The 17,466-nt window shown below is 47.4% G+C and overlaps 1 protein-coding gene across 1 annotated transcript in view; it reads right to left on the reverse strand.

Annotated features, from left to right (window-relative positions):
- Positions 1-7,088, reverse strand: part of Lsp1 (lymphocyte specific protein 1) — a 33,779-nt gene extending 26,691 nt beyond the window's left edge. Inside the window, exon 1 of the mRNA XM_005064174.4 lies at positions 6,870-7,088. Coding sequence (XP_005064231.1) covers positions 6,870-6,934 — 65 coding nt within the window. The 5' untranslated portion in view covers positions 6,935-7,088. The remainder of the gene's footprint in view (positions 1-6,869) is intronic.
- Positions 7,089-17,466: the final 10,378 nt, after the last annotated feature.

Here is a 17,466-nt window from a genome sequence, read left to right on the forward strand (position 1 = left end):
CTCATCCATCCATTCATCCAATCACCCACTCACACATTCACCTACTCATATCTCTACTCATCTACCAACCAACACTCACCACATACACTCACCCCACATCTATCCAATTATCCACCCACTCACCCATATATCCACCCATCCATCCATATATCCATCTGTCCACTCACCTCCCCACCCACTCACCTACCCTACCCATCCATTCATCCACCCACTTATCCATATATCATCTACCCATCTATATACCTACCCATCCATCTATCCACCCACCCACCTATCCATCTAACTACTCATCCATATATCCACTACCCATTCATCCACCCATCTCCTATTCATCTACCTACCCGTATATCCTCCCATCAAGTCATCCATCTACTCCCTCATCCATTCACCCCTTCATTCATCTATATACCTGGTCATCCATCCATCCACCCCTCATCCATCTATCCATCCATCCAACCATCCATCCATTACTTTCTATTTATTCATTCATCCACTCACTCATCTACCCATCCAGCCACCTATATATTCACCAACATTCAGTCATCCACTCACCCATTCCTCCATCCACTTATTCATCCATCTATCCACCCACCTATCCATCCATCTATCCAGCCAGTCACCCATGCACCCATCTATCCACCCATGTATCTACCCATTCACCACCCACCCACTCATCAATACATGCATTTACCCTACAGCCATTCATTCACCCATTCATTAATCCACCCACCCACATATCTACCCATTTATCAATCCATCTATCCTTATAGCCATTCACCCACTATTCATCTACTTACTTATTCCCCCATCTACACAGTCACTCATTCACCCCTCCACTCATCCACCCACCCATTTATTTATGTACCCATCTACTCATTTGTCTAACTCCACTCACCCATCCACCCATGCACTCATTCATTCATCTACGCACTCTCCCATTCATCATCCATCCACCCACCCCAATTCATCTGCCCATCTATATATCCACCCATTCAATCATCCATTCACCCCCATTCTTCCACCCACCCATTCGTCCACCCATTTATCCACCTACCTAAATACCCATCCATTCATCCACTTCCTATCCATCTACCCATTCATCCACCCACCCTAATCTACCTATAATATCCACCCACCCACCCAACCACCCATTCATCAATCAGCCCATCTATCCCATCCATCCATCCATTCATTTATGTATCCATTCACCTGTGCATTTACTGATCCTCCTACAGATCTATCCACATACCTGTCTATCCACCCACCCATTCATACATTCATCCATCTACCCACCTAGCTCTTCCCATACTTCTTTCTTCATCCACCTTTTCCTTTATTTATCTACTTCTCCACCACTGATTTCTTCTTTTATTTTCTTATTTCTTTTCTTATGTGACTAAGACATGGCCCAAAGACTCATGACTCAAGAATAAAATCCCAAGAGGTCAGGTCCCTCCCATAATAGACCACAAACAGAATTTGGGAAGCACAGATATTATTCCTCCCCATTCTCTCCCTTGGATTTTTCCAGACAGGATTTTTCTGTATATCTCTGGCTGTCTTGGAACTCACTCTGTAGACTAGGCTGGCCTTGAACTCACAGGGATCCACCTGCTTCTGCCATCCAAGTGCTGTGATTAAAGGTGGGAACCACCAACTTGGCTCAGATATTTTCTCTTGTCCATACATCTTTATAACTCCTAGCAAACATGCTCACAGACCAGTGTAATTCATAGGGAAAGACACATTAAGCAGTGGAGACCTACTGGTAGAGGGGCCCAGGATGGTAGCATTTAATAGTGATGTGGCTCTGATTTACATAGTGGGAAGCCTCCAATTGCTTCCCCCACTTATCAGCTCCATGTGTTCCCCTTTCCAAGAAAGGTCTGATGGGCCAGAGCTAAAGGCAGAGCCAGGGAGCTGGGTGTGGTAATGAACCCAAGTGTGGTTGGAGCTGGGACTGGGAGAAAGGGCAACAGAGTCCGTCCAGATTTCTTTGGCATAAACTAGCTAGATCCATCTGTCTTGAGTTCTATTGCCCTTTTGAGGAGAGGTTCCTAGGAGATAAGGGAGAGGTAGAAGGTGGAGGAGAAGAAGATGAGAAGGGGGAAAGGAAGAGGGAAATAAAAGGAGAAAAGGGAGGAGAGGAAAGATGAGGGGGAGAATGGAGAGGAGGGGAAGGAGAGGAAGAAGTGGAAGAGAAGAAGAGGATGAGGGGAAGAGGAGAAAAAGAGATGGGGGAGAAAAGAGGGGAGAGGAGAGGAGAGGAGAGGAGAGGAGAGGAGAGGAGAGGGGAGGAGAGGAGAGGAGAGGAGAGGGGAGGGGAGGGGAGGAGAGGAGAGGAGAGGAGAGGAGAGGAGAGGAGAGGAGAGGAGAGGAGAGGAGAGGAGAGGAGAGGAGAGGAGAGGAGAGGAGAGGAGAGGAGAAAGGCAGGGGAGGCAGTGTTGACTCTCCTCAGAAGCTAACCGCATACAGGAGGCTGCCTTTAGGAAAGGGTAGGAAGTGGGTCTCCTCCCTGTAGATAGAAGAGTGTAAACCTGAGGTGCCATCTGCTAGGGATGGGACCCCATCCTCATGTACTCATTCAGGTGGTAGTTGGTAAAATCAAGGCTCTGGAAGGAGAGTTGAATGTAGGATCCATCTCACCCATAGAAGACAGAATCTCCTGGACATTCTAGACAGCCTTCCCATAGCACCTGGTCGCATTGGGCTGGAGTTTGTGCTGACCCCATCTATACTGCCAACAGCTTATCTTGTTCCACATATGAGGACCACTGACATGAGGAGGGGGCTCAGAGGGGACAGGGGCATCTTGATTTTGCAGATAACTTCACCCATTGATTGTCTACTAACCCATGGAGACAGAGTCTTTCTTCCCTGCCAACTTACAACTTTCCAACTTGGAAGTAGTCTGCAAATAGAGCCTGGTAAGGCTGACCAGGGGCTTTCCTGACCCACCCACTGTCCACTCTCAAACTCCTATACTCCAAACCCGCAGCCTCTCCCTTCTCTGCTAACTCCTTGGTGCTAGCTGGCTGGTGAAAATCTAATCCTGGGAAATGGGCTAGGCTGTCACCAGGCAGCCCCTTTATCCAAGTCTGTCCTCTGCAGATGTCAAAGTACTGCCATCCAACGAGAGTCCCTGATGCCTCAAGGTCAATGAGAACACACCTTGTGACCTGATACATTAAGACTTGGACTTCCTAGTGCCAGAAGAACTTCCCATAGCTCTGTAGTCTAGTGCTACTTGAGCAGATGCAGAGACCCATGTCTATACTGGCCTAGACTGGGCACCTACCGCCCAACCTGGACTATTCCCATAGAATATCCCTCACTTTGACCTGGTCTATGTCCCACAAAGACCACTAGTTCCTTGTCAACCTCCTTGGCAGACAGTGGGTACACTCTGGGAATTCTCACCTTAGTACCCTAAGAAGTGGCTTGGCACAACCTAACCCAGGATCCAGTCCCTTACCCTAAAGCCCACAGCAGGCATGTCTAGTCACAGTAGATCATCTCTAAAAGGGTCACTCTTAGGGGGATGGTGTAAAGATCTTTGCATACTGAACTTGGCAAGGACACTCAGGCCATGAATGCTAGGCCTGAGCAGCTGCATTCTGATTGTGCAGATGAGGAAACTGAGACTTGAGATGGTGACCCTTTACCTTCTCCTCCTTACCTCAAAGTGGCATCTCAACCCCTATCCCAATAACCCAAGTTTCCAGAGTTTTGGAAAGGCCTGGTCCACCTTCCATGGGTCTCATCCCTTAGCAAGTCCCAACTTCCTCACTGCTCACCAAGCCCTGCCATAACATTCTCAGGGAAACTGAGGCTGAGGCAACCAGAACAGTAGTAATGTCACCCTGCCAGAGCTTGATGGAAGGTGGGAGAAAGACCGTTGTCTGGGCAAAGCTCAGCCTCCCTTCTGTCTTGAGGAACCCCTGACTTGGCCTGGCCTAGCTCAGCTCTGCCATCTGTGGAGAGAGCTCCAGGCCTCAGCTCCTAAGATTCCCATCCTCAGTGAACATCCTGGGAGGGCAAGGTTGGAGAGGTCTCTCCCCTGGGCTCCTGCCTCTCAGGTGAAGACTTTCAATATTGCCCAAGGCCCTCTGACTAGAGCTCGGAGGGTCAGAGGATCAGGTGGTCCAGGAAGCAACCCTGCCTAGGTGACCCTCAGATTGTCCTGTTGGTCAGCAGGTGTGGGATTGTGTCAGAAGGTTTCCAGGGGACCCAGAGCAGGGCCCTTAGAAAAGCAGCATCATATGCTGAGGAAATCAAGGTGCAGAGACACACCAGGGGCCTGATGAGCCTTGCAACTGAGGGAAGAGGTGCCCAGGTTGAGAGGTAGACAGGCCTGTGCAGAGGTATCTGTCTGCCCCCAGTGAAGGAGGCGTGGATCCATGCAGAGTCGGGGTCCCAGGGCATGGATAGGGGTTGACTCTGAAGCTCTTCAAGGTATGCTGGGCCTCTGTCTGTGAGCTGCACCACTGCCCGTAGCTCCCGAGACACTGCACAGTGGAGGTGTAAGGCAGTTGAGGCTTGGTCTTGGGGCAAAACATCCCCTCAGTGTCACCCAGCAATCCCAGCAGAGCCATTTGCAGCCCTATGGAGAAGGCATACCCTGCTCCCAAAGGACAGGAACAAGTTAATGACCCTTTGTTGGGTAGGCAGGCAGGCAGAGAACATCCCAGCAGAGGAAGAACAGGAGTCCTGTATCAATGGTGTGGAGACCCTGGAGTGGTACATATGAGCACTCCAGCCATCTGATGGCTCTGTGAGAGGGGCTTGACTTTGGCCTGTCTTGAGCCTGCATGCATGTGTGCGGCTGTGCTCACCCTGGTCTACCGGGAAGGTATGAAGGAAGCACCTGGCCTCTGCCTGGTGTGCCCGGTCCTCTGTGGGGAGTGTTGGGTGGGGACTCTCCTGATCTACTCCAGCAAAAACCGACCCTGCTCCTCTGGCCTTCTGGGGCTTCCTGGGTGGGGACCTCTTAGGACAAATATCCCCCTCTGGGCATCGGGGACTTCTCACCACTTTGAACAGGAGAATCCCCTGGTTCCTGAGTCACCCCGTGAAAGGACAGCTCCACCTCACCCTGGGTTTCGGTTTCGTTCTGAAAGGTCACCAGAGTACTTTGTTCTCTTTCTTCCACCATTTTGGGGAGGACATCTTTAGGGGACTCCCAGGCCCATTGAGGTCTTAGGACTGTGGAACAGGAGCTCCTGACAGATGGGCACAGGTGCAGCCCAGCTCCAGTGCTGCAGCAAGATGCCCAGGGATCTGCTGTTCCTGCCAGAACTGTGGGCACCCTTGACTGTGTTGCTTAGATCTCGGCATTTGAGACAGCTGAGAGAGGGGGCCGAGGAAGGGCCTAGGAGGAGGGTGGGGAAGCTTGGCTGCTTGCACCTGCCCTTCTATGGGCACAAGGTGGCGGGGCACTGACGTGAGGACATTTCTGAGCAGGGTCACAGCTGTTGCCTGATCACCCTGTTCCACACACCCCACAGCTTGTGTCCTCACCCAGCCTAGGCAGGGTGTCCTTAGGGCCCTTCTTGGGCCCTCATGATACATGTTCCTCCTCCCAGGAGACAGCTCTCATAGAGCTTTTCTGGGGACAATGTGACCCTGGAACCCCCAGGTTGGCGCACGGATGCTGACCCAGGCCAGGCCAGTCTCTGCTTAGCCTCAGACTCATTTCCTGGCCAGAAGGTTCCCCGAACAGTTCTCAAACCAGGCTTCAAATGGAAAGCAGTAGTGGGGAGCATGAGGTTGGCCCTCTGACCCCAGCATGCACCCCTCACAGAGAGGCCTCTTTCCCAATATCTGTTAGGACTGAGGCATTACCATCCATGCCCAAGACCTGGAGTCTGGTTCCATTTTACAAGGCAGCCTGGGGACTGCAGAGACTCTGCAATACCTGCTGAGGTAGACCTTCCCTCCTTGAGCCTGTGGCTGAACCCCAAGGGTCATGCCTTCCTTGACAGCCTAACAGCTCTGGCAGCCGTTCTAGGGCTCCCGAGGTCTTACCTCCTTCTTCCCCTTCCTCTTACATACCTGGGTCACAACCCCTACATCCTGATCCTATGAGGCCTCTAGTCCCTAACTAGAATGTCCCCTTCTGTCCCTTGAAGGCCCAGCCTGTCCCCAAGACCTGACACTTTCTTCTGAGACCTGTTCCTAGGACTGGGCAGACCAGGCATCCATGGCCTGGGTTAGTCTCCATGCCTTTCCACTGACAGCATCCCTTCCCATGACTCCAAGTTTATGACCCAACACAGAGAAGAAACTCAGTAGTTCTTTAAATCACAGATGCTCCTAAGCAGCTGGCATCCTACAGGCCTCTGCTCAGCTCTGTCTGTGGCAGAGTAGTGGTCCCCTCACCTCCTCTGACATTCCCTTCCCATACCCACTGTATCTAGCAGTGGTGCCTGCTCCACAAGATGCCACTGGCCTTCTCTATCCCCACATAGCTTTGGAAACCCATGATACCTGGCCATTTCTGGCCATCTTAAGGCAAGCCAGACCCCTCACACAAGCCTACAGGGGAAGGGTCAGCAGCTTCTCCAGGATTCACAGTCCCAGTGTCTCCCAACACAGCTGTTGCTCTCTCCCACTGATCAGGCCACATTCAGGCACGCCCAGTTCCTTCCATACCAAACACCCACCTGCTTTGTCCTGACTATGGACCTTAGCCAGGGAGATCTACCCTTGCCCAATTAGGCCAAGCTGCAGAGGTAGGTAGGGGAGACACACACCTCTATATTAAGAGGGGGTTTCTGAAGGACCTCTAAGTCCCCAATGGGTAGCCACTGCACGAGACTGTCCCCACAGGGCTTGGCACAAAGCAAGCTGCCTGCTATGGTGCTCACCCTTTGCTGTCTTCATGCAGCTCTTCCTGCTCCTCACAGCTGGGATCGCTGGCAGCCTCCGCCATGGGCCTGATGTCTCTGGTGTGGGTGCACTCTTTGTGGCTCCTGGTGCTTCTCTGTAGATGGGCTCTGGCCTAGGGTCCCCACCCCAACAGGTTTCACTTCCTCCTTCTGGCAGCAGGTTGAGGTTTGGAACCTATTGGGACTTGGGTTGGGGTGTTGTTTTTGACTATGTTGCTGCAAGAGAAGAAGAAAAACCTAAACTCAAACCACTCATCAGGAAGTGTTGAGCAAGCTGCAGCGCCTGGGGTGACAGAAAAGGGCTGAGGGCAGAGGTGGGTGATGATGCTCCTCCTCACAGTTCTAGCCCATGTAGCTGGGACACCTTGTGTTGTCCTGGGGATCCTATCAGCAGTCCTGTGAGAAGCTAGTTCTCCCAGTGTTCCGAATCCATGGTCACATCAGTGTCTGTGGACTGCTTTCAACCCCTTTGCATGGAAATTCTCGGTGCTTTCACGTGTGCTCACAGAACATGGTAGAACCAGTTCTTGATACTTCAAGGCCTTGGGCACTCTTCACTAGTATTTGCTCTCCAGCCATGTCCAGGATCTTGTACATGATGCTCCCATAGTCTGTAGGTCCAGCGCTTGTCTCAATCTGCCCCAATTCCTAGCTGCTGGACACCCGTGTTTCCCTGCTCTGTCAGCTCAGTTCTCTTCAATCCTGTCTCTGTGCTCTGAGCATTTGGCACCAATCTCAGAGCTGGTTGATGTTCTCAGCTAAGATGGAGTGGTTCATGGGTTCTTATGAGAGGCAAGACAGTAGCAGGACCAGGGGATGGACAAGACTTTTGGGAGGAACCCAGAAAGACTCTGGGTCATCAAGGAATGTTGGGGAGTATGAGAACCAGATTCCAACGTTCTAGGACTTGGTCTGAGATATCACTGAACCAAATTGGGGCAGTGACTGCATGGCAGAGACTCCCTCCTTGAGGTCTGCTGGCCCAATAGATAGAAAGAAAGCAGCCAGTGCCATCTTGGCCAGCACTGGCCAGTGAGTTGCCTCAGGAATATAACTATGAGGTCTTCTGAGGGAAGTGGGCCAGAAGGGCAGGAGAGAGCATGGGGTGTTGGGGAACTCAGTGGAACCTGTAGAATGGCATCCAGAAGCAGAACAGTGCTTGCAAGCCTGCCTGAAGGCAATGAGCCCTTTCTTACCATGTGGCTCAAGGGTGGGCAAAGGCTCACTCTAGCTCAATCCTGAGGAGGAGACACCAAGAAGACCCGAGTGAGCAGTGTCCAGCAGGCTGGGCCGGACCCCTGCCTGCTTCCTCTTCAGCCTTCTGTCCCTTTTTGCACTTTGCTTCCTTGGGACCGTCCCAAGAGCTCCACTGGTGAGTGACTGAGAGCTCATGTGGCAGGTGTCAGAGCTGCAGCAGTTTTGTCCTGACACCTCTTAAGAGGTTCCCACAGGCTCATATGTCTGCCACAGGGCTCCTCCATCCAGGCACCTTTTCTGTGGATTCCAACCACTACTCTGTATGGCCTTCTTCTAGTCTGCTGGTCCTTAGGCCTAGGTAGGTGGAGGCCATTTGTTGTCTGTAGGCTGGGTTGACTTCCTAATTTTCAGGGCCTCTGATCTAGCAGCTAACATCTCCCAGAGGGAAAGTCAGATCCTGACAGCATAGACCCTTCAGGCCTGCAAAGCCAGCTTCTGTCTGAGGGGAAGTCCCAGTCTGGCTCTCCCAAAGCTGGAGTGTTGTAAAGTCTTTCCCAAGAGTAGCAGTGTGGAGGGCAGGACTCCTGAAAGGGGGTGGGTCTTATACCCAAGTCATATCACTGGAGTGACTTTGCTGTAAAAGTGAATTCTGGGCTGGTAAGATGGCTTAATGGGCAAAGGTACTCTTGAGACCAAACCTGATGATCTGAGTCAAATCCCTGGGAACCACATGGTAAAAGGAGAGACCAGTACCTACAGGCTGCTCTCTGATCTCTACATACATGCCCTGGCACACACACACACACACACACACACACACACACACACACACACACACACACACACATTTTTACATGAGTCCTCCCTAATAGGGAAGTTGTCTTGTCATTTGAATGGCATCAAGAAGGGCTCACCAGGAGTCAGCCCCATGCTCCTGTATGTCCAGCCTTCAGGGCTGTGAGCTAAGCAAATCTTTATTCTTTATAGGCCACCCTGCCTCAGGGGTACTGTGGAGATTTTACCTTCTGAGTTTCATCTAGACCCCAGCCATCAAAGAGGGTGCCCCTGCCTGTTTGGCCTGTTTCCATCTTCCCAGGCGGATGCAAATGCTGAACCCGCCCATTAAGGATTGAATTGCATTCTCCAAGATGCATATGTTGAAGTCTTAAACCCCAGGACTTCAGAATGTGACCATATTTGGAAATTGGCTTGTGGCAGATGTAACCAGTTAGGATGAGGTCATTGAGGGGAAGGGCCCACTCCAATATGATTGGTGTCCTTACAAAAAGAGGAAATTTGGGCGTGCACACACACACACACACACACACACACACCGAGAGAGATGGGGGGAGTTGTTGATGTTTCTATAAGACAGGGGTCACCAGCCCCACAGAAGCTGGAACAGGCTGGGAAGATCCCCCACTTAGCCTAACAGTGCCTGCTCTACCTGTCTAGCCTTCTGCCTCCAGAATGAGAGAAATGTGTCTCATTCTTAGGGTTTAGATTAAAAGTGTATCTCACAGGCTCAAGTTTTGAATGTTAGCTCTCTCTCTCTCTCTCTCTCTCTCTCTCTCTCTCTCTCTCTCTCTCTCTCTCTCTCTCTCTGTGTGTGTGTGTGTGTGTGTGCTGTTGTTGTTGTAATAAAACTCAGGGCCTTATACAAGCAAGGCAAGTGATCTACCTCTGAGCTATATCCCCAGCCTTTGTGGTGCTAATTTTAAAGGGTGTTTGTGCAGGATGTGTACACATGCCGTGAAGCCTTCGGGAGGTGGGGCCTCTCTGGCAGAAGTCAGTCAGTAAGGGCAGAACTTTCCAGGTCCCCCTGCTTTTGTCTCTGGGCTGTTTTCTCTTCTTTCTAGCCAGCCTCTGTTGAGGTCAGGTTGAGCCCTACTCTAAGTGACTCCATAGTGTATAAAATAGTGGTGGCTGTGCATTGTTCTGGGAGACACTATTTCACAAACAACTTTGCTTTTGACTTCTTTTTGATGGAGAAGAAAGACTGCAGCCCCTGGGTGGGCTCAGAAACTGCACCATCTGACAGACACATCCACACAGTACAGACTGACAAGTGACTTATTCCTGGGAACGAAACAGAGCCACACTATAAGAATACTGGGGATGAATTGAAGCCATAGTGGCACATGATTGTATTAAAATCACATCAGGAAAACCAGACCCAAGAACTTATCAGACATTCCACACCAAGGAAAGAGCGTGATTTCCTCACCTGACCCCATCAATTGATGGGCACTTAACACAGTGAGGTGTGGCCCCCACCAACCTATCACCTGATACCTAGTGTGTATGTCAAGGACTGAGAAGCAGAGGAATCTCAGGAACTTCAGCTCAGTTTGGTCCCTTGCTCTTGACATGACCTTGACTGTCTGCCATCTGAACCTGAACCCCCAGTTCCCAGCTCCAGACCCTTTGGATGTTTCACTTCATACCTGCTCTGCACAATTTTACTACAGCAGCTGCTCTCTCTAGATTGGTTTCGTTTGCTATATTATCGATACAGACCCATTCTCAGCTTATGTCTGAAGCCTCTTGAACTCTGCTGGAGTCTGGGACTTGTATTCATTCCGTAAACTGCACATGCAACCATAGATATAGATGCATTTCTTGTGTGCTCTGTGGGGTGTGAGCTGAGAGTTAATATTCACAATTACATGGGAAAACAAGAACCTTTCTCTGTTTCAGCCAGGCTACAGGGTAGGTGGGGCTATGTGGCAAGTTGATATCATTGAAACCACTACATTTTATATGAAAGGCCTTAGTATTTTGTTTTTGTTTGTTTGTAGTTTTTCAAGACAGGGTTTCTCTTTGTAGCTTTGGAGCCTGTCCTGGAACTCACTCTGTAGACCAGGCTGGCCTTGAACTCACAGAGATCTGCCTGCCTCTGCCTCCCAAGTGCTGGGATTAAAGGCGTGTGCCACCAATGCCTGGCAGGCTTTGCTATTTAGTACAGTTCTAACACTGTTTAAGACAAGAACTTTGTTTCTTATCTAGTGTGCTCACGACAACCTCCATGTGAGAGCTCTCTAGCACATATTCTCACTGTCCAGAAAGGAGGCCCTTTACTCTGCCCTCCCTGCTGTGATGAGCCGAAATGTTCCTAAAACCAAGCACCAAAATAAACTGTTTATTCATTACATTCTTTCTGTCAGGTATTTGGTCACATCTATATCTAAGTATCATGGTTTAGTCCCCTGTCTACAGAACACTCAATATTGACCTCTGTGTGTCAGTCAAACAGGCCCAGCCCTTCCCAGGCCTACAGCCCTATCTTCCAGGACCTGCAGGGGTTATATCCACAGGCCACATCATGATACTCTGGGGCCTAGAGGGTCCTATATGGTACTATTATCTGGAACTTCTTTCTGTGGGGTTTAAAGGAAAGGAGGGCTGGTACATAGAAATATGTTCACGGTCACAAAGAAAGATCCACTACTGATCAAGAGGGTGTGTTCAAAGTCGGAGATAGAGAACAGGAAGTACACTTAGCTTTTGTTCTGACTCAGGTGGTAACTGTCTTTACCCCATTGGCTGGGGCCTGTCGTCTTAATTAAGTTGGCTAGTCTGAAAAGAATTGGCACACAGGGAGTGAAGGAGGAAGGGGAAAGGGTCACCGCTCCAGGCCATCAAATTCTTGGAATGTAGCAGGGAGTCTTTGTGTAAACAAAGTTTTACTGAGTCAGGGAATTAAACAATTTGCATACTTCTTACAAGGTGGGGGAGGTAAAAAGTTTTTAATTCTTTGCCCTAAACACAAGTTTTATAGTTTTTGGTAGAAAAGACTCATTTGATATTACTTACAAATCCCTCCTTATTTTTAGCCATTTTGTTCTTCAAACTCATTCCAATGTTGCCTATTTTTTTCTGTCCTATTTTATAGTAAGACTGAAATGGGGGAGGGTGTACCTGTCTAGTAATAGTTGACTCAATAAACCATAGTAAGGCCCTCACAAAGCATTAACTATTACATCTGTTTCACTAGCACAGCTTAAGATAAACCCAGCTTCCTAGGAGTGGTTGCTTGACTAGGAGACTGACCTGGTCTCCATTGGGGCAAATCTGTACCTAGGTCATTTTGAACAGAAAGGGTTTCCTCTTAACAGGCCTTCGATGCTACTTTATTATTCTACCCCTCTAAAGACCCAAGAAACACTTAGGACAAGATCAGAGATTCCAAAACACTTTTGGTATCTTTGGCCTCTGGCAAAGAGGAAGCTGCCAAAAGTCCTAAAGACATTTCTAGTCAAGACATTTAGTCAAGAAAGAAACTGGTTACTTTTCTTTGGTGTCTTTTTACCCTAAACTGCCTAGTCAATTTCTACCTCCTGTTCTTATCCCTCCTCCTTCTGAAGCGGTAACCCTAACTGCCATCATGGGATTGGGTTAATGACTAGTCTGGCATTCTCCAGCTTTTCAGGTCCAAAACAAACTGGGGACCAGGGTTTCGGCACCAGATGTATAAAGCGAGGACATGACCTCTCCGAGGTGTGGTTAAGGAGAAGGTTTTTATTGTAGATGTGAGGGAGAGTGCAGCCAGAGGCACCTGGGAGAGTCCAGGGCAGGGAGAGAAAGTAGACTAAACATGACCAGCAGACCAGACATGAGAGAAAAGAGAAAGGGGGAGAGCAAGAGAGAAAGAACAAAGAGGAGAGAAGGCCAAGAGGGAAGGGACTGAAGAGAGGGAGCAAAAAGAGCATAAGACTGAAATGACAGGGTTATATGTAAAGGAAAAGCTGAGGGAAGGGAAGCCCATTAGCTGGAGAAATTTAAGGTCGGGGGCAGGGTGTGTGTGTAAAAAGAGCCAAGAGGAGCCAAGATGTCCGCGTGGTACTTGCTAAACTGAGAGAACCTGGAGGCCAGCTTTGGTATGCTAATAGGCACCATTTGTTCTATGCTAACTGGCACAGTTAGTCATTTCTTCTCTCTCTCTTTTTTTGGACCTCACACAGCTGAATTTGGGGTGTCACACATGGTTGTTTGGGGGTACCCCTTGAGAGGATCTATCTAAAAGACGCTGTTAGATATAGGAAGGAAGGGGAGTCTTTGACTAGTGTCTAGAAAGGATTTTTAAATGTCCAAATCAAATTCCACTCTTGGTGGGCTCACAAGAGCCTCCATCTATCGGGCTCCTTGTTTGTTTGTTGGCCTCTAAGGTTGGTTTCCAGAATGATGAATCCACAATCCATTTTCATGCCCATAGCTGTTGGATCATCTGAGTTAGTGTGATGTCTTTCCCATGAGGCTTCAAGATGGGAGAAAGAAGAGATACTGAGCCATTATTTAAATTTTAGGTTAAACCTATAGCAGGCCTATCTTCCTTGGATGTAGGCAGGTACTGCAGTGATCCAAAGTTTGAAGTCTTATACCTGAACAACATCCTTTTACCAAGAAGAAAATATCAGTGAGACATAGATGTCTAAACAACATCTCATATAGATTTGTGTCTAACATCTGGAGAGTGTGATCCGTTGGACTGTTGTTATCAATCTCTTGCTCTTTGGTTATATTTTCCTACTGAGTGTTGGAAATTTTGGCTACCACATGCTTCTGTATGGTCATGGCCAGGTGAGGATATGGCCCTTGGGAGTCACTTGGGCTGGAGCAGAATCTCTGACTCCTCAAGCCTCTCTTTACCAATTGTCCATCTGTGTGTCGAAGGCCTTGCTTGACCTGACTGTGGTTTCACTTGGAAGCACTGAGGAACTTTTTCCTTGGTGTTGGCCTTCTCCTTTGTAGGCTGGATGCTGGTTAGAATTCATTGAGTGGGGTCTCCATGGCCTCCCTGAACAAGAGAACAGATGACTTTTCACCCTTATAGAACATTTTGAGATGGCCCACAGTCCATTTGGACCTCATTGATCTTGGGGGATTGCAATACCCGAAGAAGGTGGCCTGGAAAGCCACCTGCCAGTCCTGAAGCAGTACCTCCTATGGTGCTTGCCATGCCTTTCTGGGTATGAGTGAGTCTCTTGGTCAGAGGTAGTACCATGTAGAAGTACAGGCAGGCTTACCTTCAAGTTCCTACCTTACGGACCCTGGGATTGAAGGCCAAATAAACTTTCTCACCAAAGTTGTTCTTGGTCAGTGTTTTATTACAGAAACAGAACTGAAACTAGAAGAGACCCCTTCACCACAAATACCAGCCTCAGTAAAGGAGGGTGTGGGGCAGCCCAGCAGGATCCGGGGGATGAGGGAGAAAATATTCTCCCTGTTAATTCCTCTAACTACATTAGTCTCTAGCATGGTTTTTGAACATCCAGAAGACCAGTTACACCAGACTGGTACTTTTAACTACTGCACAATATTTTAAAAGCCAGACATTTCTAAATAAACTTTGACAAGAAGTATATTGTAGTCAATCCTTATAATTGATGATCTTTGACCTTAGAAACTTTAATACTATATAAATCGTCTCAAAGTCTCATCCTTTATGTATCTTATGTAATTTGCTCAAACCTTCATAATTTATATAATTGTTGTAGTTTTTTACATTCTAGAAACATCTAGTCATTCATGTACCTAAAACCCTCTTTGCTAAAATGGCTTCCATGTTTACAGCCTTCTAACATTTTCTTTTATTTACTAGTTTTTTTTCCTTTATACCATGAGACACAGTAGCATTAACAAATGAATTTACTATCTGTTGTGACAAACTTCTCTTTTGGGAGGGGGCGGGTATTAAGCAATGTATATCCCCTCTACATAAAATTCCAATGGCGAACTTGTCTGGGGAATCAGTGAGTTTATTGGGCTCACTTGCTGACCATGGGTGAAAGGTTATTGACAGGAATGTGGGTTCCCCAAAGCAGCCATACTGGAAAGTCTTCACCCAGTATGTATAATGGTTTTCCCTAGCTGCACAAAAGGAGCTGTATTTTCCGGCATACATATTCTAATGCCCATCCCAAATCATGAGGACACATGTGATTAGGGCAGAATTGCATACAACTGTCTAGGAAAGAGGCTAGATACTCAGAACGATGGTCCAATGACTCTCATTACCTACCTCTCTTCTATGAAAGAACATCAACAGTCAACAAATCCAGCATTAGACATCTTTTGTGAGCATGCACAGACGATCTTATGAAGACAGCAATGGTTTGGCTTAGGATAGAGCTGTGCATTACCACCTGAATAAATGAAAGCAGAATAGAAATGAGATATATATCATAATCATTTACTAATTAACATTGCCTAGGTACATACTATTAACTGTGAGACTTTGAGAGTTCCCAGGTAAACTTTACACAAAACACAAGACAGTCTTTATACACTTCATAGAGTCACTGCCATAACCCCACTTTTGGTTTTGAATGAGTGTGTGTAGCAGGTTCAGAGAAGCAGCAGATGAACAGCAGAACATCATCACATCATGTTTACAGCATCAAGCTAAACTCAATCAAGAATCCCCATTAAAACTGTGATGCTGGAGTTAGTATCGAGAGATCTTTAGACAGAGGGCCTGTGGTAGTTTCAATGTAATTGACCCCCATACTCTCATAGGGGGTAGCACTATTAGGAGGTGTGGCTTTGTTGATGTAGATGTGGCCTTGTTGGAGGAAGTGTAGCACTGTGGGGGAGGGCTTTGATGTTGCCTATGCTTAAGATACTGCCCAATGTGTTAGTTAACTTCCTGTTGCCTGTAAGTTGTAGGACTTTCAGCTGTTTCTCCAGCGCCATATCTGCCTGCCCCTCGCCATGCTCCTTGCCATGATGATAATGGACTGAACCTCTAAAACTATAAGGTATCACCTTAATTAAATGACAGAGAATGTTCCAGGACAGCCAGGACTGTTTTATAAAGAAATCTTGTCTCATAAAAAAAAGTTTCCTTTCTAAGAGTTGCCATGGTCATGTTGTCTCTTCTAAACAATAAAAATCCTAAGACAGGATCCCCTCTATCCTCTCCATGGATGAGCATCCTATTAGCTGTACCACCCCCTTTTAAAAAAAATCACAAACATGTTTAGGTTGTGAGATAAATAGCAGTGTACACAAAAGATATTGTTCCTTTATAAACTGAACCCATTGGTTTACACTGGAAAAGAGACTTGTTGTTGAAGCCAGTAGCAACTAGTTGAACCAAAAGCACCTGTGTTCATTATTTCCTTACATTCTGAAGAGATTTGTCCAAACGAGTGCCATCATCTGCTGGGGTGTACATTGGGAAGAGGGATTAGCAACATACAGGACATATATGAGTTAGAGTACTATACTGGACAGAATGCTTGAATTTGAAGAATTACCTTCTTTCTCGTGATTGAGTGGTAGTCAGCATTGAGGAGGATAAGCAGACAGAAGTATCTGGGACCATCCCTGGGTGGACTTGGAGTGACAAAGTTTAGATGAATCTGTAATGGATAGAGGTAGATAATGTGAAAAAGTTAGTAAGTGCCCTACTCCCTATAAAGAGATCAAGTTGTAGGACAATATAACACTCTTTTTTTTTTCTATAACGGCCACTTTTTCTCCTCTAGTTTATAGTCAGTATAGGCCTATATATAGAAAAATACTAGACATTTCTTTTTTAAGGCCTATGTATGGAAGAGATCCTGAAGGGTAGACATAGTGAGGGGAGTCTTTACTGACAACTACCCATCTGTGAGACCAACAAAGATACACTGGAATGTCTTCCAGATCTTCTTTGTCTCCTACTGGAGAGTTCCTAGCTCTTATCCCTCTCCTCATGAGTGAACATGAAGAAGGGAGATACCTACCACACTAGTTGCTTTGTTGATATGGGCCTGGATACCTATGACCTCCCCTTTCCTCATTAGCCACCATGAAGAAGGCAGTCTCTCCAGATTATCCATGCCTACAGATGTGATTCTAATAACCTACGGCCTTACTGGATTCTCTCTCTATTTTGTCTGGCTGATTTTAACATGTGTGAGCTGGATTCTCATCTAGCAGCTCCAGGAATATATATATATATATATATGTATATATATATATATATATATATATATATATATATCCTCATATGCCAAAGAAATCAGTCAGCTGCTAATGATTGTATAAATTAGGGAGGATTTTTGGCTCCCTTGTGGATTAAACTTCCAATGTTTCCTTTAAACACTCCCTCTGACCCTTCATATTTATAATCTATCAATCCCTATGACATTTCTTGATCTAGATAGGTGGCAAGCATACAGCACTCAGGGAGACTTCCTCCTTTAAAGGATGGCTTTCTATCAGTCAGGCTGCCTGGGTTAGAAAAGGCCTGGTGTAATTTACCACACACAATCTAAGCATCCATCGTTTAGAGAACACAGTACACAGAAAACATCTACAATAACTTAGAAAGAGACAACATCAGAATATTCTTTTTGCTTAGCCTGCTTATGTCACAACAGCTAGAAAG

Source organism: Mesocricetus auratus, unplaced genomic scaffold, assembly GCF_017639785.1.
Source record: "Mesocricetus auratus isolate SY011 unplaced genomic scaffold, BCM_Maur_2.0 Super-Scaffold_4256, whole genome shotgun sequence".
Classification (NCBI taxonomy): domain Eukaryota; kingdom Metazoa; phylum Chordata; class Mammalia; order Rodentia; family Cricetidae; genus Mesocricetus; species Mesocricetus auratus.